The sequence below is a fragment of the Ovis aries genome, chromosome 20 (assembly GCF_016772045.2).
Source record: "Ovis aries strain OAR_USU_Benz2616 breed Rambouillet chromosome 20, ARS-UI_Ramb_v3.0, whole genome shotgun sequence".
In the NCBI taxonomy this organism is placed as follows: domain Eukaryota; kingdom Metazoa; phylum Chordata; class Mammalia; order Artiodactyla; family Bovidae; genus Ovis; species Ovis aries.
In genome coordinates this window covers 10,497,733-10,520,981 of record NC_056073.1, presented here as the reverse complement: position 1 = coordinate 10,520,981, position 23,249 = coordinate 10,497,733, and the positions used below count along the sequence as shown (strand labels likewise).

Sequence of the window (23,249 nt, the reverse complement as noted above, 5' to 3'; positions counted from 1 at the left end):
GCTTGTGATTTTTGCCTTTGCCCTTTAGCCTCTCTACTCGGTGGCACTTCTGGCAGAAGAGGGCAGAGCCCTGCACGAAGGGACGTGTAGAGGCTGGGTTCCCCTTTGCAGCAGACAGGGCAGGCTGTCAGGAGCATGCTTTGAATTTTAATTTCACCTTATTTTTCTTGCCTTTCTTCCTAGCTATAGATAATTGTTATATTTTTTCATCACAATTTTGTTTGGATTTAGCCAGCTAATGTGGTTGTCAGTGGTCACAGCTTTTCAAAGGAAATAAAGGCTGCCTGTCAGTGGACAGTGTTTCCCTGTCAGTCAGATCAGGCGTCTTTCCCGGACTTGTTAGCTGTGACCCATATGATCACTAACCATAGTAATTTTTGGCATGTCTGTTCTTGGCAGAGAGAGACCTGCTGCAATATCTATTGAAATCAAAAGCATTGATGATACCTCAAACTTCGATGAGTTTCCAGAATCTGATATTCTTAAGCCAACAGGTAATACCGCCACCACCTCAGGCTGCCTTATCAGTGCATTATGTCCCCCAAATTTGGGTGTGATGTTTACAAATCAGGGCAGAGAACACGGAGAGGAACTTCAGTTCCTCAGGCTCTTTGTAAGTATATTTCCAGTGTTAATGCTGGGCAGCAAGTGAGACCTTGCCAAATGGAAAGTGAATACAAACGCCCACGTTTAGACAGCTCAACCACAAAGATTTACTCTCTTGTTTATTAAATTAAAGGTTAGGTGACCTGAAATGACAGAAGTGGGAAAATAAAACTTTAAAAATATTGTGAAAAATATGAGGTTCAAGGAACATAGGCAAGCAAATGGAGAAAATCTGCAGAATGTTCTCCAGAATGTCACGTCTTCATTACTGAGTAGTCCATCAGGGTGAGGCTGTGAATCAACTCTCACATCTGTTTCTTTCCCAGTGGCAACAAGTAATCACCCTGAGACAGACTACAAGAACAAAGACTGGGTCTTCATCAATTACACCTACAAGCGCTTTGAAGGCCTGACTGCACGGGGGGCGATACCTTCCTACATGAAAGCAGCAAAATAGTTTTCCTTGGAAAGGGATCCTAAATCGAGCAGAGTTCTTTGTACAACATCATGGTTTTCTTCTCACATACTCTTTTGAAAGAGTTTCCAGGAAGTTTATGGAACCCACCAACGTGGTGAATGTGGTGATAGTAAGTGGATTCTCTTGCATAACATCTGATGACTGGTGGAACAAAGACAACTGTTTCTACTATGCTGGCCATGAACGGCTGTCCTGCTTCTTTAGAAGCATCATGAGCCAATCTGATGTTTTAAAAAAACCTCAAATTTTCCTAAGTTCATCAGAACGAAGGGGGAAAAACAGCCATCATCCAACTTTGAGACTGTAACATAAACTTATTATCAGCCAGTTCTGGGTTTCTGTGACATGCTTCCTGTCAAGCCCACCAAGTATTTTTTTTATGGCTAAAAGTTCATAGTACTAAAGGAAATAAAGCAATAGAGCGTCGGCAGCCAGCGTTCTGGCTGAAGAAAATGACCCGCCATTCTGAATGGGTGGTTATGGTGGTTTCTCCCCAGACCTCAGCCTCTGGCAAGTGGCTTTTTATAGCCTCCAATCATGGTGCACTTTATTTATGGTACTAGGATAAAGACTCAGTCCATTTTGATTCATTTGCTCCTGCCCATCTAAAATATTCCTGCTGCTTTTCTGAGTGTTGATGGAGGAGGCCACCTTGATCCATCGTTGCTCTTAGAAGGCCCAAAGGCTGCTGGGCATCACCAAGGAGTCTCAGATTGCGTGGAAAATCCTTACCTTCTCTTCACAACTGTATCAGAAAATCCCTTTGGATATTGCCACGGACCAGCAGTACTCACAAGTGCTGCCAACAGAACCTTAGCTCCTTCCTGGGAACACAGCAGGTGGCCGGGAACCCTCTTGGCTAAGGTGCTGCTCCTGTTGTGTCTCCAGGACCTCCTGGAGCGGTGAGGGAACCAGCCCTGAACACAGTGCAGGGCCAGCCTGCAGATGCTTGTACAGCTCACGCCTCAGTCCCTGGTGCGGCTGTATTTGTATTCTCAGTGTTTTTCCTCTCCCAACTTTAAGTAACCATTTTGCCTTGGAATCATTACAAATTTTTCCTTTGCAGATGCCTTCCTGGGGCATGGTCCTCTCCACCCTAAAGGGTCACCTGCAGGCCTGGGCTGACCAGGCCTCTCTGCTGGGGTGTTGGTCTCTGAAGAGAGACCCTCTGAATTTTAGCACGAAGTGCCTTTTCTTTCACAGCTGCCACCACCTTTAGAGAACTTTAGCTGCATCAGAAAAATGTGGAGGCTCCATATTAATGCATTATTGCTTTAAAAAATTTTGATGACTCTTAAAGCGTCATTTGTACCTATGTGATAACTTTGCATATTGCAGAGTGTCGTGGCCAAGTCACAACTGGGAAACTGCTTCCTGCCAGTCTTGAGGTTATAAACATCAGCTATGAAAGGAAAGTATGTCCTAGCTTAGCCATTCAGGAAAAAAAAAGTAGTGTCAAAGTAACAGTAGTAAGTGAAACTGCTTTGGGTTTTAATGACTTAAGAGAAAGGAAAAAGAATTTTAGGGAAATATTAACTCTGGATGAAGATCATGTGTTTGCCCCTTATTCTTTCATTCATGGTTTGCTGGTGAAAAGGAAGTGAGAGTCTTTTGTGTAACTATGTAGTTTCTTTGGATTACCAAATATTTGGGGCCTCGACCCCTGTGTGTTTTGCAAGAGTGTGTGGTAAGCATGGGTAATGAGAATAGGAGGGTGATTGTATGTTGGAAAGTGGCATGGGATGATTTTTCATGGGGGGTGGGGGAATGCCCACATTTTAACTTCTAAACTTCTGAATAAACTGTGTGAAAACAGTTGTATAAATTTGTGTGTTTTAAAGCAAATGTGGCTTGTAATACCAAGAGGCAGAGTGCTGGTGGTTTCTTCTAAACCCCTTTGTCTGCAAAGCATTGCAACAGTGAACGCCAACCTTAGGCAGAATGCTTTACTGTCTCGGGGAAGATGGGAGCCCGCCCTTCTGTCAGCCCCACGCCTCTGCTGCTTCTACCTGGCTCAGTCACAGGGCAGCGGGCGCCCCCGCAGTTCAGTGCAGCAAGTCCGAGGGGAGACCTGCTGACAGAAGTGCTGTCAGCTGGTGGGCCCTTCGTACAACTGTTTGAAGCTCAGCCCCATCTTTCCCACAAGCTGCCAAGATGGACACCTCAGCTCCTGATGTCCACCAGAGCAGGGCTCTGCTCGGGGCAAGTATGTGAGGAGCCTTCTCTGGGTCCCGGAAAGGAGCTTCGGGCAAAGACCAAGCAGGGTGGGAATCTGTTTAAATTCAGGCATCTGTTTAAATGCAGCCTAAACAGAATGTGTTGTCTTCCCATGGCTCATGAGTTTCAAGAAATGTCGGGAACCACTGTCTCTGGGTTCTGTCTCTTGGGGGGGGGGGCGGTTAGAAAATAACAGAACTTAACTGTACCATGTACTAAAGTGAAACTGAATACTGATGCCATTCAGTCTCCTTGGTTCGGGAGTACATCAGAATTGTCTTCAGTACCTATTTAAGAATTACTTTCAAAAGTAAGAGGCAAATTCCTTTGGGATTAATAGGCACTGAATAGCAGATGGCTAATTTTAGTGCTCCTCTATATAACATAAGAATCCTCTGCCACTGATTGCTAATACTCTGAATCATTTCCTTGGAAAATACATTTCCTGGATCACCTTCTGTTACTCTCTCCTGGGCCTCTGCGTGTTACCCAAATGGTGTTTTTAATTGAATGCAGAAAGGATTCAGTGAATGGTATTTTCCTTTCCTAGTTAGCAAACATTTCCCTGGAATCGTCTATCAAAGCCAACACTGACTTAAAAACAAGGCTCTATGATGCTTTTCAGGCATATTTTCAGAGATAAACATCTTGCTCACTTAAGCATCCATAAAATACAGAGTTCAATCCCAGGCACTCAAGGGAGCAGTAGGGAGCCCACTGTGGTTCTGAACCACAGATCAGTGTGAGGAAGGAGTTCCCAGCCAGCAAGTTGGCTTAACGGAATTGTGGCATCAACTATAAAGTTATTACTCTGTTAGTGTTGCTGTTAACAGGACTGTTAAGCCAACCCTGAGTTCCCGGGAAGGTTGAGGGCACTTCTTAGAGATGTTTACAAGTAGCAGTGATTTAGCAGAGGGGAAAGTGCAGGCCAGTATGCTCCCCTGCAGTGACGGAGGCATGGAGCTTCGAATAAGTATTACTTTCTAAAGCACACTTCTCAGTGTTACTCCATTTCCCTCTTGCTTCTGGCTTCTTCCTTGTATGAAATGTGTTAGGATTAATTGTCCCACGTGCAAACATGCTACTAATTTTCTTAATCATTCCTCTGGTCACTGGTGTCCTAACTGCCGTGTCCACTGGCTCCTCCAGCCCCCATCTACCTGACCACTCTGCGACACTCACTGCTGACTTAAAAACAACTGCCGCCCAAGTGCTGGGGTTCCTCAGAACAGTGCCTTCGCCTTTTCACTCCTGTGACTTCCCCCATACTGTGGCTTCAACTGCCATTTCTACGGCAAGATCTTCAAAATGACCATCCTGCCCAGAATATCTCCCCAGAACTCTAGATCCCACGTAACAAGTGCCTATCAGAAACTACCACCCGGAAGGCCTCTTACCAGCGCAGACTGTTTAGGGAGCTTCTCTTGCTTCCACCACCACCTTTCTAGCTCATTCTTCCTGCCGTCCAAGCCAGAAATTTCTTACACAACTCCCATCAGTGAACATGTATAATTCTTGGGCGTGCTCGTCCATCCTGCCAGTTTTCATCATTCCTTGCTGAATCCATCGTTGTGGTCTCTGCTGGCCTCTCTGTTCTTATTCCTTCCCGTTTCAAGTCTGTTGTTCTCCCTGCTGCCAAAGAAATTCTTTGAAATTCCAGATCTGGTCATGTCATTTTCCTGCATAAAACCCGTTGTTCACTCTTTGTGACCCCATGGATAGCAGTATGCCAGGCTCCCTGTCCATCACCAACTCCAGAGCTTGCTCAAACTCAGGTCCATCCAGTCAGTGATGCCATCCAACCGTCTCATCCTCTGTCATCCTCTTCTCCTCCTGCCTTCAATCTTTGCCAGCATCAGGGTCTTTTCCAATGAGTTGGCTTTTTGCATCAGGTGGCCAGAGTATTGGAGCTTCAGCTTCAGTCCTTCCACCAAATATTCAGGATTGATTCCTTTTAGGATTGACTGGTTTGATCTTGCAGTCCAAGGGGACTCTCAAGAGTCTTCTCCAACACCACAGTTCAAAACCACTAATTCTTCAGTGCTCAGCCTTCTTTATGGTCCACCTCTCACATCCATACATGACTACTGGAAAAACCATACAGACCTTTGTGGGCAAAGTAATGTCTCTGCTTTTCTTCCCAGGAGCATCTTTAAATTTCATGGCTGCAGTCACCATCTGCAGTGATTTTGAAGTCCAAGAAAATAGTCTGTCACTGATTCCATTGTTTCCCCATCTATTTGCCATGAAGTGGTGGGACCGGATACCATGGTTTAAGGTTTTTGAATGTTGAGTTTTAAGCCAGCTTTTTCACTTTCCCCTTCATCGAAGAAGGCTCTTTAGTTCCTCTTCACTTTTTTCCTTCAGGGTGGTGTTATCTGCGTATCTGAGGTTATTGATAAAACCCTTAAGGCTCCCAATAGCTTATGCAGTGAGACCAAACACCTTGTCTGAGGCACAGGGGTCCTTCCTTACTCGCCTCATTTCAGCATGCCCCCGTCCTCTTCCCTCATGACAGTAGGCAACTATTTCACCTTTGCATCTTTGATTACACAGTTGAACTGGTCTGGAATTCTTCCTTTTAGATTCATGGATCCAAAACCACTGTTTGTCTTTCACAGTTTGGTTCACGTGTCATGTATAGTCTTCTCGTGAACTCTCCTCTAATCCTCACAGTAAGAACTGGCTACTGTACCCTTTCGGGATTCCCAAGTGACCTCAACTATTTACGGATCTGTCTTCTCCATGCAATTATAAAAGCCCTCTAAAGGGAAGAATTGCATCCTAGGCAGCGTGTCCCCATGATTAAGGAGTGTTTGGCCTTGAACATCCTCAATAGGCCATGTCTTCAGAGCATGTTCTTGACCTCTGTGCTGTTAAGGGCAGGCCTGCCAGGGAGGCCAGCTTGTTTAGCAGCCTTGAAGTTGTATCACCAATAAGCTCCCAGGCGAAGTGAGCAGAGGGAGTCCAGGAGGACCCGAGCAGAGGAGCGAGGTGCCCACAGCAGTGCTTTCCAGGGACCCACCTTCTCACCTGCCTTTCACTCCTGCTGCGTTTCCTCACTTGCTCTAAACCAAAACTAGAACATAGAGAAATGAGCTGTCTGACCTTACTTTACATTTGGCTTTGTGGGGTCCCACTTAGTTGGATTTGAGGGTTCAAGAGGTCTCGAATGCAAGTTAACCAGACACTTAAGGCAGACGGTTAGGGCTCCGGGACCTGGGAACCACAAGGAGCTGCAGGGCGGGGACAGCACACATGCACTCAGGTGAGCTCCCAGCGGCCGTGGAAAGGAAGAGACCCTCCGGAGCCGCTGCCGCTCTGCTAGAAACAGCAACAACAAAACAACATGGACACAAGTGGTAACATTTTATTATAGAAAAGCATCCCAAACGTAAGGGCTTCGTAAACACTGGGAGCTGAGCAAGTGCAACTTTAAACGTAAATACAAAATGAAGAGGCAAAACCTACCAGCCTTTTGCCTTAAAGAGGAAAGTCATGTTCTGCAGACAGTATCCCGCCAGAGCATGAACGCGGCTCCATCTCCCACCAAGGCCTCAGGTCTGCTTTCTGAACTATGCCCAGCTTAACAATTTCAAAATGATGGCAAGAAGTGGCACTGAGTGAATCACCAAGACTGACTCCTAACCTATTCAACTATTGTCAGTAAAGGCTCCCAGCATACTCTGGCTGTGTTTCCTCTGAGGAGGGTCAGCTGGAACACTATCCACCCTTCCTGGCTTATTCCACAGCGTTTCCACAGACCTGCATGCGTTAGGTTACCACGGAATTCAGTTCACAACAGCGCCGGCTATTGCATACTGTGCAAGAAATCAAGCTGCTTTCTAGCGTCCTTGCCCTTTTTTCTGTCCTCCTTTTAATACCTTTTCTCCACTTTGGAGAAACCATTACGTCGTCTCAGACACATTTTAACACTGTCTCCAGGCCTGCATCCAGTTGCTTAATGGCAACTGCTTCCTCATCAGCTATCTATGACCTGATGCACACACAGATTCAGATCCTAGACCTCAATTCAGGTTTATCTGCTTGCTGACGCAGATACCTCTGAATAAGACAGTCTGGGCAAAACCATTTTCTTATGAAAATGTTTCTGTACAAACAGCCTGGCTTGCTTATTTAGGCACTTAGGAAAAAAAACAGCAAACCTGAGTGCTACCTTTTTCATGAGAAACACCTCTTGCCCAGCTGGCCAGTAGCTGACTCCTGATGGGAGTGACTGTAACCCAGCTCTTGGCCCTGTGAGAACTGTGAGGTCCTACCACTGCGGAATGTCCTGGCCCCGGGGACAGCAGCTGTGGCTGAGAGGAGCCACCAAATTAGAGCGATGCTTCACTCCAGGCCAGAGGGGAGGAGCCGCCGAAGATACGCCTCTCCACCAGAGGGAGCCTGCAGGCCCAGCTTGCCCCCCAGCCACCAGTGCCTGGTGACGACACCACGCATTTCCAGCTCGCTCAAACCCCAAGCGCTGGGTCCAAAAGCATGTCAACCCAATTCTGGGGGGAAAAAAGACCTAGTTTTTGAAAGCCTGAGGAAGTTAAATTATTTACACAGAACAGAGTACAAGCCATACTTTCATACCTAGCATTGTACCTAAGCAAGGACTAATTGTGTTAGCTAAGACATATTTACCCCAAATGTTAATATATAAGCTATAAAACAGAAATGACACATACTACAGACTACACAAAAGTTTAACTCCAGTTTCCTTTGTGATGGCATGGAAGTCAACTGAAAAGTGTAAAGGAAGCACCATTAAACAATCTGGGCTGGTCAGCTACTCATGGGTGTAGTACCAGTAAGGTCAAAGCCAAACCTGACCTCAAATATGAGCCAGTTCTTTTCATAGAATTAAAACTACCCTCTGGGCTACAACACAACACTAACCCTCAATGGCAACCCTGGCCATCAGCCATACAAGTGTTCATCAGAGCAACTCGTAGGTTAGCTCAGTTTAACCCCTTGCTGCTAATTTCTCTGAATAAGAGCAGAGCATCCACGTGCCTTGGGACACTGGCCCTGGTCACAGAACACACACCTTAAGAACGCTCTTGTTCATCAAGCCTGGGAAGAGTAGCTGTCAGCACACTCCTGACTTTCCCTTTGGAGGACTGTGGCTAGGGCAGTCATAAAATGGTGCTGAGTAGCTTCCCTACAGTATCTTATGGAAATATGAGACACGGTATCATATGGAGTTTAAGAAAACCAGGCCTGTTCTTGAAGAACTTGAAGGAAACTGTGTCCCTTCTTAAATGCTCAGGCTCGGTGACTGGAAGGCCAACCCCTACCACAAAATGGGAGCAAGTCTCAAGACGCGTCTGGCTGTAGACTCTGAAGCGAGCTCTGCTGTTCACAGCCATGGGGACATCAGTACAGACAGGAGTGACCACGTGCTGTTAACACAGAGCCGACAGCACTGAATTCACTAAGCTGGATTCCCTTCTGCCCGTTCTTCCTTTGGGGTTGACATTAGTATAGTTTTCTTACCTCGTGTGTAAGCAACTGACAGGCTATTTAAAAAATCAAAATACCCTGATACCTAAAATATTCCATAGTATGAAATGAACATACAATGAAAAATCCTACACTGGGACAGAGCCTAACCAGGTGACGTTTCCCCACTCAGATCCACCCCTAGTCCTTCTTCCCGAGCTCTTACTGGTCTTTCTATTGAGAAACAGCACTTTTGGAAACTTACTGCTCACATCTTAAAAGCCTGTTACGCCATATCTGAGGTCTCCCAGACACACCCAGGGCAACATGTTAGCCTAGGGTGAAGACTACAGCTTCACACCAGATTCCAAGCCAGGAGAATCAAAATGGCCTGATCTGGAGAGCTTCTTCAACTTGGGTTGTGAATTTCATTCCAAATGAATAATAATCGGTTTAGGCTCAAAAACCCTGCAGCTAAAAAGGTTTCATAAACACTGTTATGCATTATCCTTCCTGTCAAAGAATCCGTGAGGTTTTAGATTGTTCATTGCAATAATGAAAAACAAAACTGAATTGAAGCTCTTAAGAATTTCCTTTTGGACATTTTGAATAAGAGCCTATTTCTTCCCAGATGCAGCTGGGGCACAGATGCCACCAGGATGGTACCGTCACTAACCTCTAATGAGCATCCCATCAGTGTTTGCTTGTAGAAGGTACAGATTGTCTCCTTTTAAGTTTGGTCCCTTTGCTGCTAAGTAATTTGCCTGGCATAAAACAAGATAAACAGCCAAGAACAGAGTGGGAAGGACGAGAACGGCTTTGCTGAACATGGGGCAACGGGAGTCCTAACTTTCTTTTCTGCTTCTGCAGTTATGCAGACTTGGTGAACAGCACCAGACCCCAAATCTTCAAGTTTCCAGGGCTGCTGCAAAGCTGGTAGTTTAATTACCAGCGAGTGCTTTTTCATCCCCTGCTGGAGGCACAGGCTTACTGAAAAGGACGAAGATTAACTATGGGAGAAGAGGAAAGGACAGGGGAGAAGCATGTCTCCTGCTCAGTGAGACACACCAGGGGAGGACTGGCTGGGCATCCCACACAGAGACAAGGCCTGCAGAGGGACAGACCCACAGCCAGCCCTAATCCTGAAAGTCATTAGAAGCCATCTGAGAAAGTGGGGCGTTCAGCCGGTCAAGTTCATCCACTTGGGGTGGATGGTGCATTAATATTTCTTGGTCCTCCAAGACATCTTCTCCAGCAGCGACTAGATTTGTGAGGGACTTGCTTCTAACACACTGGAAATCCACATGGCGACTCTTCCCTTCTTCTTTTTCCCAGGACATCTGGATAAAGGGGCGCTGCACATAATTATAGATTACTTCCGACCGGCCGCCAGGTCTCCTCTTAATTTTTTCTTTACAGGTAGGATAACCTGAAACAGGGAAAAAAGGCCATCATAACCCCAGAAAATCAATCACTCGGGTTCCCATACTTCCTTCTTTCTAACTGCATCCGTTTCCTCCCAAATCTCAAGGCTGTGAAACCACAGGGAGGAGACCATGTTCTCCAGCCCCCGCTGCCCACAGCCCGCTGCCCTCCTGCCCAGGTTAGTAGGTCTCGTCCCTGAAAGGGAAGTAACAAAAAACTGTATTCCTTCTAATGGAGGGGGAGAAGCCTCTTACTAATTTCACAAGTCTTTCTTTTACTGGCTTTAACACTACAGGACACATCCTACGGTGACATGGCTACTGTGGCCCTCTAATTCTATTGCCTACAGGGCATCCCGTGTGAATAGGTAAGGAAATGTGACATGTTTAAGCCTAAAGGAAAAACTGGGATGCTGCCCACAGTATCTAAAAGGCTGTCACACGGAAATGGGAGAAATCGTCTTCACCTTCGCAGACGAGAAGGAAGACGGAAGAGGGAGAAGGTCGCCTACTAACTGTGGAAGAATGTTCTCGTGTCTGATGGGCTACTCTGCGAAAGGGAGTGGCCCCTCTCCCTCTGTCCCTATGGTTATCAAAGAGATAAAGGGGGACGAAGTAGAAAGAGGTTTAATAGATGACCTCAAAAATCTCTTCCAACTTTAAGTTCCAACCTAAGTCAGACACAGTGACAGGTTCTGTGGGCAACACTGAGGCACTACAGCAGCAAAACGCAGGTGTCAAAAGACCCGCGGAGGGGAGACCAGGATGGTTTCCGCGCTCTCCCAAGAGTCAGTCTCCAGTACGCTTCCATGCAGATCGCAGGTTGGGAGCTACTGCTCAAACCATTTAAAGCAGTTCTGTCAATACACCCAGACATTCCTCAGAGGTTTGCAGGGAATAAAATGAGTCTCCCAGGTAGCTGTCAGAAGGACCCTTCCAGGTCCCAGAAAGGTCCTCAGCAGGACAGCTGACTAAACAAGACGACCCTCCCATGTGGCGAGCCCACGAGCCCTGCGTTTCCCTCCAGTGTCCTTCACCCTGACTGCTCTGTATCCTGAGGCAGTCAACTGGAACTTATTCCTACAGCTGCTTTAAAACATTTTCAATTGGAAATGAAAAGAAAATGTACAGGCAAAACAAAAACTGGAATTTGAAACTTGGGTAGGAATGTAGCCTCCATGTGCGTCTCTATTCTCTAGGCCCTCAGCAACCAGGTTTTAAGGACATAAGATATGGCCACAGATCCAGCTATACCCACAGGCCATGCAAGCTGGATACCGACGGGGTTGTTCTTTACCTTCAATTCCAATGCGAATGTTTTTCAGGCCCCGTTCCTTTAACACTGTTTTAGCAACATCCCGATTCTCAATGTATTTGAAAAATCTGTAGAGCTTAGAGCTATAAAGAACTGGAAAAGAAAAAATAAGTCTGGGGTTAACCATGGAGTAAATACCTTTGTAAGAGAAAGGAGATGAGCTAACAGATTCAGACTAATGAATGACTTGAGCCCTGATGCCAAAAAATTCATATGGATCACAGAGTAAATGTTAAATGATAAATCAACCGTTAAAGAAACCATGTTAAGAAACTTTCGTAGTCCCAGGGTAGGGAAGACTTTCTGGATATGACATAAATTCATAAAGGGAAAACTAAAACATCTCTGCTTACCCCAAACCAAACAAAGCTAACAAGACAACGAACTGAGAAAAATACCCGCCACTCTTATTACAAAGGGCTAATTTCCTTGATATCTATAGAGTAGTCACAAAGAGAGCTTTTGCAAACCACTAAGTAAAAGACTAACAATCCAACTTTGTAATGGGCAAAAGGCATGATTACAGTTTACAGAAAAGGAAATTAAAACGGTTTTTTAAAAGATGTTCAGTCTCATTCATGGAATAAGAAATGCAAATTAAAACTCCAGCAAGATGCTGTTTTTCACCTACCAGGGTGGCAAATATAAAATTTCAGTAAAACTGTGTCTTGGTGAAAAATGGGAAATAAACTCATCATATACTGTTTTGTGAGTTATAAACTGGCTCAACCTTTAGAGAAGATAAAATTTGGCAAATTTTATTAAAATCATAAAAGCACAAAGGTTTTGACACAGAAATTCCATTTCTAGGGATATTATTCTACAGAGATATACATGTGTGAAAAGACTTTCTTTAAAAAGATAATTCACTGGAGCATTAGCCATAATTTATAGCTTAAATGGTCATCAAAAGGGCTGGTTAAATCAATTATGGCAGTCATGCAATGGAATACTACTCAGCCATTAAAAAGATGGTGGAAGCTTTTAATGTAAGACATGATATAGAATAGCCTCTACAATATGGTATCATTTGGGGAAAAAAACAGGCACATAATTGCTTATGTATGTGCACTGAGTAAATCTGGAAGAATATAAAAGAAACCGAAGAGGAAAACTAGGTAGATGCAGGTGTGGGAAGAAAACTTTTCGATGTATATCCTTTTGTATTTTCTGAACTTTGAATTACTACCAATTCAAAAGGATTTAAAAATGAAACAGAAATGACAGCACCACTTAACAGCGGCCTCAGTGCTGACCCAGCAGGCATGCCAGGGGCAGGCGTGGGAAGCACAGGCACGCTCACGGTGCTCCCCAGCATGAAAGACCCGCATCATCCAGGTGAGTGTGCTGCTCACCAGTGACAGCCACTGGTTCTAAGGTCTAGCTACGACTCTGGGCAGCACGTTTCTTGCTGAAAACATCGACATCATGCAGGGGGCTCCTACTTTGAGAATATTCCTCTCCCATGGGTGGAGGGTGGTCTTCGTCCCAGTCCACAGAGTCCTCATCCGTCAGCACGACAATGTGGCATTCTCTCTCCCCTTTCTTGGCACAGCCCACCATGATGGGCAGGATCAGCTCTTCGAGGTAGTGGTCAAACTGCTTGTGAGCACCATCGTTAGACAGTTCATGCAGTAAAGCACCTGGGAAACAAAAGGCCAGTGAGCATCCTCTCTGCTCAAATGCAGGTGTTACTGCAGTGAGAAGACTGTGAGGTACATGGCTGTTATCATTGGTAAGGCCCAGAAAAGTGGCTCACTTCAAGGCAGAGAATGTTTCCTGCTCTGAGGTGATAATTAAGCTGAATCTGTTACATGCTTTACACATTCTACCAGTCTCCTGTTTAATAAACCCCAAGCATTCTGATCAGTTGAGGTTTTTTCAACATGCAATATCAGAACATAAACATTAATTCTACAAGAGAGAACCATCATTTGGAGATGACTCTTTATAGCACCTCTTCTGAAGATGTTCTGGACTGCAATTTAGAGTACCATAGGAGAGGGATAATCTAAGGTTTGGAGACACCAAGGGACTTTCTCTAAGTGGGTACTAGACTCAGTGGAGAAACCACACATCCAGAGAACGTCATGGAATATGAAGGAAAATGTATCACGAACTTTAAAGAATTCTTCAATCATTTCACAAAGCTTAGGTAATGATGAGAGCATGGAGTCTGTATTCAATCAGTTATCCCAGCTTTAAAGTTTAGAGCTCTGAACAAGCCAATTTCTCCATCTTTTCCTTTGTTAAGTGAGATTATCACCCATCTTTCAAGGGTTAATTGTGAAAATTAATGCAAGTTCACATCTACAAAGCACTTAACAAACACTAAGTTAATGATAAACGGTGAGAAGTACCCAGCCAATTTAGGTCCTGTGACTATGAGTGAATCTTACCTCATATCCGAGGGTCAGTATCCTTATTTGTTAAAGATTTGAGATCCCAAGGTCCCAAGAGAGGACGCAACTAGCTTGGTGACTCACGGGGTCAAGCTAGCCTTAGAGCCCGCTTGTGTTCTCGTGTTTACTCCCTCAGAGTTTTGAAGCAACAGAGGGAATGGTTAGCACCGTGTCTCTTCTCTGCAGATGATCCCCAACCCACACTTAAAAGGCTTTCTGTTCAGTGATAAAAATGTCAATCCTAAGCGAATTCAAAGGTTAGCTGCTCAAACGCAGTCGGCAGCTTCTCCTGTACTCACTCAGATCTTGACATCGGATAGTGTTGAAGTCAAAGTTAATGCAGAGATAATCACACGTATCTCTAAGGTCTGGTATAGAGATGCCATCAGGACAATTGATGATACCAGTTTTGTAGTAATCCTATAAAGAGATTGACAAGAGGAAATGTAGTCAAAGAACAAGATGGAAACGTCCCTCTTCAGCTCTGACTCACTCATTCCTGGTCCAGGTAAAGTGCTGGGTTACTAGAACTATCACCACGTTGGTGATTCATCAGACAGCAAAGTGACTCCTGGCCATCTGGACACATTCAATCACAACTTGACACCTGACTGCGCTCACATAAGCAAGAAGGACTTAAGATTACAGGAAGAGAAAATAAAGCAGGAGAGGCAGTAACTAGGAATGGCAAACCCTGGAGTCAGAGCACAGTCTGACGGACCCGGAAGGCCTCTGCCTACGCCCGCCCCCGGGGAAGGGCAGCCGGGCCACTACGCACCAGCACCGTTCGGAACACAGCTGCGCTGACTCCTTCTGCAATCTCGTACTCGCCCTTCTCGTTGGGGCGCGTGAAGTTGTACTCTCTTCCTGGCCCAAACATCCTGAAAGATGCCCAGGCAACAGTGTTACCCCCTCCAGCAGGATTCTCCGCAGACGAAACTTCTCCCTTTTTCACCTTAGCCTGGAAGACTCCAATCCCCTCTTACAATATAATTTTAAAACAGAGCACCAGGCCTCAACCCCTCTTAAGACACACTTAGGTCTTAGGAAACTCCCTTCAGACAGAGAAAGAAGGCAGCAATGCTTTCAGTGTTTGAGTGCAACGAGGAACAAAGCAGCCTCCCCTGGTCACCAGCAGTGAGCTTCTGTGGCGCACAGCGGCACCTGTGGAGCTGCGCCTGGAACGTCTCCAGAGCACCGGCATCCTGGGTGACAGTGTCTCCTGCCCTGAGCCTTTCTGTTCCTCCTCCTCACCCATCAGCATGTACCCGTCCAGCACGCCATCCTCGATGTTTCTGAGTTTCGCTTTTCAGTATCTGATAGATGAATCTGTGTTAGTTCGTGCAGATGTTAGTGCTTTCCCTTTCCTGGTACATTTTACAGCTGAGCTCTGGAAAAAATGCCCTTCCTCAATCCAAGGAGTAACCAATGGTGGGAATTTCAGGTCAAACCAAAAAGGAGGGGAAGAACTGGATTATCAACAGTTTGACATATTTCAGAGAGGCAGGCCTGCTCTGGGCTGACTTCAGAGGTCATGCAGGCACAGGGAGGAAACCCTGCTTTCATACTCATCCATTCCCATCCCTCCTCCCTCTCTCAGATCCCTTCCAGAAAAACTGGCTCCATGACCCCTACTTCCCCTGCTACACGTATGTGCAGGAGCTGTGGAAGGAGAAGCCAGCACAAAGGACAGGGCAGGTGGTTGGTACTGTCGGTCAGCCCAACGGGGACTCACTGCCTTTTCCTTCCTTAACCTGTTGGGAAGCCCGGCTGTCCAGCTGTTCAAAACTGTTATGCTCCACCCTGAACTGGCTGCTCTCCAAGGTCTGAAAAAAAGTCACATGCTCTCCAAATCTCTGCACTGTACATAAAAAATCCATCTGATAAAAGTAGTCTTCAAAGAATGCTGACTTTTTTCCGGAATGTTTTGGGTGAAGTGTAGCTGAGATAGCAATCAATCAAAACAGTGAACAACATGCCATAAACATAACCGCACCTCAGAGCCGTCCGTCAGGAGTGGCGTGGATCTGCGTTAGCATTCTGTTTCTCAGCTTGTCCCCTGTGGCTAGTGGCCCGCATCTGTATGCTCAGTGGCCAGGGATATGAACACTTTATGCAGCCACAGGACAGAACCAACCCACAAAACTCTCCGAATTCATGACCTCGGCTGACTCAATGATGAACCACCTAGATAAAGGGATCTATTACCCAGAACACGCTTGCCTTTCTTTTCTTGAGCACTACTTTCGGAGGCAGCCTACTTCACACAGACAGCCTACCCGAAGAAGCACCTTTTTGGGGCACCTGGGGAGAAGTGATGGAGGAGATGCCAAGACTGAAGACATGAAGTCAAGTCTAAAACAGGGCCAATTTAGAAAATCTTTTAAAGTTCTAGCTTAATCTTAAGTCATATGTTTAAGAAATATATAGGTTTGGCTCCAGTTAAAACTGGTGGGTTCATCAGCCAGTTCATCATTTGTATATATGTAAGTAGGCAGATATTTGAATAGCTTAGATTTCACTTAGCCTAAAATTCAGCAAATGGTGTGGTCCATTCTGATTTCTAATTCAGTTAAAATCAGTTCAAAGTCTGGAGAGAGGTTGTATCTTTAGATAAGATCCACTATTAAGTACTAGTTGAAAAGCCAAATGTTTGTGTGTATACACTCAAATTATTTTCCTCTTAACCCAGTCTGCTCTACACGTTAAGGTGTGTACAGCTGGCTAGAAGGAGAGCTCCTCACTCCCAGCCCAGGCTCTAAGAATACTTCTGGGACGGTAATCCTCCTCAGTAGACGCTTTCCTTTTCCTAAACTCAAGTCATAAAAAGCTGGAGGCAGGAGATGCTGAGGGGAGAATACGACTATATTCTGAATTAAGCAGCACAGAGAATGGAACCTGACCGTCCGTAGAGAGCCACCATCATACAGAACAGCCAGCTACAAAGATCTAGTTTCAGAAAGCCTGATTAGTGATGGAGGTCTTAGAAACTGATGCCACCTGGACCTTTTGCACTCCCCTTTGTGGGGGCTCGAAAGTACCTACCCCCCAAAATCACCAACACATGTAAGATTTTTATGCTGTTTCACAAAAGTATCAAGGTAGAAAAGTAAGCAATTCAATGTTTTCATTCTCACATCTAATGCAAGGCAAACGGCAGGTATTTCTATTCATAGAGAAGAGAGTGAATTTGGAAGGAAATTATCATCAATTACCTGCCCAACATGGTATCCGGATGAGCAGTGAAAATTTGTGGGTTGACAACAAAGCGTGTGCCATCTACGAGAAGTGTCACTTTCTCTGGTGCCTGAGAGTGAACGTTACAGCCAAAGCCCACTGCGCTGTTTCCAAATCGCTCCGGAGCAATGAAGGGTTCATGATTCCGTTTATTCCCACTCTGGAAGCAAGAGCCTTTGACATCTTCAGGAAGTGACATCATGTGAGGCAATGGAAGATTTGCTGGCTGAGAGGCAGAGTCAAGTGGAAGGTCTAAAAGATCATACGATACAAACAAACCAAAATAACTTGACAGTAAAAAGCCTCGGGAGAAAAATAAACCTTGTCCTTTTAAAAAAACAAGAACAAAAAACATTAAACAAAAAAATCCCCAAACTTTAGGTAGCCAAAGGCAGAAACTCTTGTCTAGAGCACATAAAGGAAAAACAAACTAGACTCACACTGGACGCCCAGGAGCTTTTTCTTCTGCGTTGCGTATGTTTTTGTGCGCTGGGGAGAGGGCAATGAAGGCAGTAATGCCCGCACTCTAAAAATATAACTATTAGGGAATTCCCTGGAGGTCCAGTGGTTAGGACTCACTGCTTCCACTGTTGGGGGCCCAAGTTTGATCCCCGTTCAGGGAAGGAAGATCTCGCAAGCCATGGGGCATGGCCAAAAAATAAAATCACTGAACACTGGAGAAGAATTTCTGTGGAAAACAAGCAACCCTCTGCCATATTTTTAAACCTCCCCTAGTCTTGTTTCACAGGCACTTTATTTTCATTTTCACTTCTATCTCTAAATACCGACCATATTTCCTGCATTTTATTTAAGAAACTTGATAACTTCATTAGTCAACACTATTAGTTTTCTACATTCTTAAAAAACATTTCTAAATTTTATTTTCCAAAAAGGATAGTGCTAAGTCTCTGATTGCCCCACTTTTCCTAGAAATGCATTTAAAAATGCATTTTCATTATGCATAGGGGAAGCCTAACATCACCAACACCATTTTCTGAACAGACAGGTCTTGCTCTCAATGGAAAAGTTCCAATGCAAATGGTCTTGGATTAGAATTCATTCATGGAATCAAAATTTTTGTTTTAGTATCACCAAAGAGCCATTTCCGTAAAGAATTTGACTTTTCTAAACCTGATTCGTTACCTGTAAAGTGAAAATAACGTTCACTCCACCTACCTCACAGGATTGGTTTGACTATCAACTGAAGTAAAGTCTGCGGCAGCACTTAAAAATGTGTAATACCACACCGTCTGAGATCTGGCTGCATACAGAAGATGACAAGGAGAAAGTATTTTCAAAAGGATTACCAGAAGATTGGTTTTTACATTTTTTTGGCCACAGCATGCAGCATTTGGAATCTTAAGCTTCCTGACCAGGTATCGAACCCGCACCCCCTTGTAGTGGGTGTGTGGAGTCGTAACCACTGGATGGCTGGGGAAGTCCCAGAAGATTCTTTTTAAATAGGGAGCTCTCCTAGTATATTTTATGTTAATGGAAAATAATGTGTTTTTTTTTTTAAATGAAAAATTTCAAATATATCAAAACCTAAAGTTAACACAGTATGTATACATCACCAGGATTTGGCTAGTTAACATTTTCCTAAATTTTCTTCAGACTTTTTTAGAAAGAAATGAAATGTTATAGGCACAATTGAATATCTCACTCCCACCCTTCATGTCTTTTAAATTTGTTTACAATAATTCATGGACAGGATTACTGCCCATGACCTCTGAGAAATTAGTTGTATTTCAGGCACTTAAGATAATCAAATAAACTGTTAGCTAGCGTATACTTGATTTTTCCCCATTTGCTTCTGCTGCTGCTAAGTCGCTTCAGTTGTGTCCAACTCTGTGCGACCCCATAGATGGCAGCCCACCAGGCTCCTCCATCCCTGGGATTCTCCAGGCAAGAACACTGGAGTGGGTTGCCATTTCCTTCTCCAGTGCATGAAAGTGAAAAGTGAAAGTGAAGTCGCTCAGTCGTGTCCGACTCTTAGTGACCCCATGGACTGCAGCCTTCCAGGCTCCTCGGTCCATGGGATTTTCCAAGCAAGAGTACTGGAGTGGGTTGCCATTTCCTTCTCCAGTGCATGCATGCATGCTAGCTGCTTCAGTCGTGTCTGACTGTGCGACCCTATGGACGGACACCAGGCTCCTCTGTCCACGGGATTCTCCAGGCAAGAATTCTGGAGTGGGTTGCCATTTCCTTCTCCACATTTGCTTCTAGAGAAAAGGAAACCAAAATTTAGACCAAAAACCTGTTTTGGGTTCACATCCTATAGCCTGTGGTAAATTTTCAGTGTGTCCTTCTGTTGGATTCCAAGAGCTAAGTTTCTACACAATCCTTGGGCAAGCTTGTAGCAAGAAAAACTTTAATCACCAAGCCAGGCTTTCAACACTATAAAGTGCTGTTTTTAAAAATGAAACTAGGTACCTAATTTATTAACTCAGTTCTGCAGGATACTTGACTTTTCCCCCAGCAAAGAAGTAATTAAATTGGGCTGATTCCCAAAGGATGCCTCAGGTTCCATCCTACTTAAATAGGTGAGCAGGAGGAGATTCACTGCATAAATTCTCTGTAATGGGTACTCTAGGGTGGCAGGTACACTCTGCTTTTCTGTCAGCGAAGGCTGGCCAGAAAGATACAGGTTTAAATCCCAGTCCCCCACCTCTTAGCAGTGTGAACCTGAGCAAGTTACTAATAACCTCTGAAGCCTCAGCTTCCCCATCGGTGAAAAGATTAATCTAAGCAGGGATCAGCAAACTTTCTGTGGAGAGCTAAAAAGTAATTGTTTGGCTTTGTGGGTCACGGTCTCTGCCATAATGCAGGAAAGGAGCCACAGACAGTACGTAAACGAAGGGGCATGATGGCTATGTTTCAAATTTTTATTTATAAAAACAGGCAGTGGTTCAGAGTTGATCAGTTTGCCACCCTTGATTTAAAAGAATAAACTTTTAGCACAGTGAATGCTCAATAAATGGTAACTGCTATTATTACTGTTGCTACTGTTTTTATTAAAAGTTAAAAAGAAGCGAAAAATTTATCAAGAGCCTTGACATCCATTAACTCAGTTATCTTCTAGCCTTGTGAGGTAAGGAGAATATTAACATCCTTGTTGTCTAGATTAAGAAAGCAGGGCTCAGAAAGAGTAAGGCGCTCATTCATGACTACAGCTGGAATGTGGATCTCCAAACCCGAGACCGCTTTTCTTACACTACTATCACCAAGTCAGATGTGCTAAACTGATTAAGTAAATGGAGATTTCAAAGCAACTATACTCTGATTTAAAAAAGGACTTCTCTAGCTGTCCCCAGGTTATGACTCCGTGCTTCCAATCCAGGGGTCACAGGTTCCATCCCTGGTTAGGAAACTAAGATTCCATGTGCCACATGGCACAGCCAAATAAATTTTTTTTTACAGTGGAGATTTTTTGGTAATAGCTTTACATAATTGTGATATGTAAGCTAAGCCAATTAAGTGGATATGTTATTTAGAGTAAGAACATTTATGCCTTCCGGGAGAATAGGTGCTCAGGTGTCAGAAAGCCCTCCAGACTAAATCAAGAGCTACTAATCATACCATCATTCCTGGGACCTAGAGGATAAGTAAGACTTTGAAGACCAGAAGAAGCTGGACTGTGTGCGTCTTTTTCTGGAGCTGCAGCCGAAGCTTCCTCCATCAGGCAGCTGGCCTCCTGCCGCAGTAACCTGTCGCTCTCAGTGCTGCGGTGAACATTCATCCTTGGACTGTGTATCCTGAACTGTCTGCTTGATCACAGGGAAATCCTGGAAGACAGCAATACGCACGATTTAGAACTAACTAGAGAACTCTCAGAGTGTTCTTATTCTTGTTTTGAGAAGAAGTGACATCTTAAACATTTCTTAAACATTTCTGTGATTTTGTACTGAGAGGAACTGGGCTGACTTAAGTTGTCTTTACCAAATCACAAAGAACACTGATAAACTTGTTCCTAGGGAATAATTTTAAACTTTATTTATAAACAGATATCAAACCCACTGACTTTGCCCATATTCACATTCAATTCTGCATATTAACTGGTGGTAAAATAACTTGGTGGTGTTTATACCACAGATTCACATAAGGGACAGAGAGTTCAAATTGTCAATGAAAGATCACCAGCCCATATGTCTCAAAAACTTGAGATATACATTCCGCAACAGTTACACACTAGGAAATGAGAATCACAACTACAAGGTCAGTAGGACAGTTGAAACTGGAAGTCATGGGCACTAAAACTAATTTTTTCAGATAATAAATTTACGTATGGTGCTCAAGTTCTCCTTTGCAAGTTCTCTCTTTCACTTTCTGTACCTTTTGCTTGACCCCTATCTCAAAATTACAGCAAGAGGTCACTGGTTATAAGCCTAACTCTCTCCAGCAGTGCACAACCGTGGTGAACACCACCTCCCGAGGGAAAGCCGTGTGCCATGCAGCCGCTGCTTGGGCAGAATGGCCGCCTCATGCCTCTCTTCTAGGTGACCATCCTGCGCCGCAGGCTTTCCACCCTCCGGGGCTGCCCAACTGCCGAAAACATCCCTGAAATTCACCCTCCTTAGCACTTTCACAGTTTGTACTCTGCTAGGTCCCACTAGGTGTTCTGGTAGAAGCAGCATATTACTAGCAATGTTAGCGTAAGGATTGCAAGAAAACAAGACAGGTGGAAGAAGTCATGTTTTAGGAAGAAGTTTCGTCACTAAGATCAGGAACATGTTTTAATAATAACTCTGAAATTTCCTGACATGCAAGCATGTAGAGGTGCCAATAAACACTTAAAATGTGCATTAAATTTTGAGTAACTTCATAATCTATATTAGTACATTTCTGAGCATAAAGTTGATTGAGCATTTAGTCTGTTTTAACTTGCACGAAATATCCATATAACAATGAGCCCTTTTTAAGAAAGGAGCCAGTACAGATGCCCAAAAGCAAATAATTTTAAAGAGACACTTTCACAGTTGATGAAATCTTAAATTCTCAGACAATAGCTCTTACAACGTAAGGCACACTGAGGAGATAAAGTGAACGTTCTGTTGCAAGACCTGACATATGGCTACAGCTTTTTCCAGACTACCCTTTCTTAAAGAAAAACAGATTTATGTATTTATACAAAACATGTGGCCCCTTAAAAGTAATCCCTAGCAAATGGTAAAGTCAAATAGAATCACCACTGCTTTCAGGTTTGACTCAGAAGATGTCAAAATGAAAATCAAGTCCAGAGAGTAAGATAAAGAAGATCCATGAAACTGGACAAAGCATTGCTAACACGGGAAGGACCAAAAGGCAGTTTGCTTCTGTCAGCTTAACTGGTTCTGAACCGTGTTCTACTCTGTGTACTTGCTCTGCTTAACTCTTCACTAGCTGCTCCAGAACCAAGTTCAAACTTCTTTTTATTGCTCTCCAAAATATCTCTTGGAACAAAACCACTTTGAATAAACAGATTTCTTGAGAATCTGCACAGACTAGACCATTATATAAGTTACTTCATTTATTCCTTCCAATGTGTGAAAAAGTTTCATTATAATAGACTATAATGAAAACATTTTCTTCCCAGTCTATGAATAATACCAGGGCTCAAAATTCAGTTTAACTTACAACAATGAATTAATAAACAGAAAGATATGCTTGAAAATTAGCAGGGGCAGATGTCTCCAATGAGGAAAAAGAAAGTAACCTGCTGAGCACTTGACAAGCATTTTATTTGTATTTAATTCTTATTATAAATAAAACATGAAAATTTTCCCTTTTAGGAGCCTGGTGGGCTGCAGTCCATGGGATTGCAGAGTTGGACATGACAAAGCGACTTCACTTTCACTTTTCACTTTCATGCACTGGAGAAGGAAATGGCAACCCACTCCAGTGTTCTTGCCTGGAGAATCCCAGGGACGGGGGAGCCTGGTGGGCTGCCGTCTATGGGGTCACACAGAGTCAGACACAACTGAAGCGACTTAGCAGCAGCAGCAAAAGAATTCAAGCCTTATACAGGTATACTATAAAAGCATATCATCTGTAAAACACATACAAACTATACATTCTCCGTAATATGCTTTTTTGAAATTAACATTCTAAAATCCATCCATGTTAGAAGACACACCTATCTA

General features: G+C 44.1%; 2 protein-coding genes across 17 annotated transcripts in view; one reads left to right on the top strand and one right to left on the bottom strand.

The window, feature by feature from the left end:
* STK38 (serine/threonine kinase 38) overlaps window positions 1-2,899 on the top strand; it is a 45,973-nt gene extending 43,074 nt beyond the window's left edge. For 5 of the 9 annotated variants that reach the window (XM_060403131.1, XM_060403132.1, XM_060403134.1 and 2 more), the window contains one exon: window positions 400-2,899. In XM_060403131.1, coding sequence (XP_060259114.1) covers window positions 400-652 — 253 coding nt within the window. In that variant the 3' untranslated portion in view covers window positions 653-2,899. The remainder of the gene's footprint in view (window positions 1-399) is intronic. The other 4 variants (XM_012100566.5, XM_004018783.6, XM_060403135.1 and 1 more) reach the window with 1 other exon arrangement.
* Window positions 2,900-6,655: 3,756 nt separating this feature from the next.
* KCTD20 (potassium channel tetramerization domain containing 20) overlaps window positions 6,656-23,249 on the bottom strand; it is a 39,997-nt gene continuing 23,403 nt past the window's right edge. For 7 of the 8 annotated variants that reach the window (XM_060403137.1, XM_060403139.1, XM_060403138.1 and 4 more), the window contains 7 exons: window positions 20,710-20,915; window positions 17,109-17,382; window positions 14,672-14,774; window positions 14,193-14,313; window positions 12,937-13,134; window positions 11,474-11,584; window positions 6,656-10,181 (listed from right to left, as the gene is read on the bottom strand). In XM_060403137.1, coding sequence (XP_060259120.1) covers window positions 9,889-10,181; window positions 11,474-11,584; window positions 12,937-13,134; window positions 14,193-14,313; window positions 14,672-14,774; window positions 17,109-17,382; window positions 20,710-20,869 — 1,260 coding nt within the window. In that variant the 5' untranslated portion in view covers window positions 20,870-20,915 and the 3' untranslated portion in view covers window positions 6,656-9,888. Of the gene's footprint in view, window positions 10,182-11,473; window positions 11,585-12,936; window positions 13,135-14,192; window positions 14,314-14,671; window positions 14,775-17,108; window positions 17,383-18,306; window positions 18,392-20,709; window positions 20,916-23,249 lie in introns of those variants that run through there. The other variant, XM_042237084.2, reaches the window with a different exon arrangement.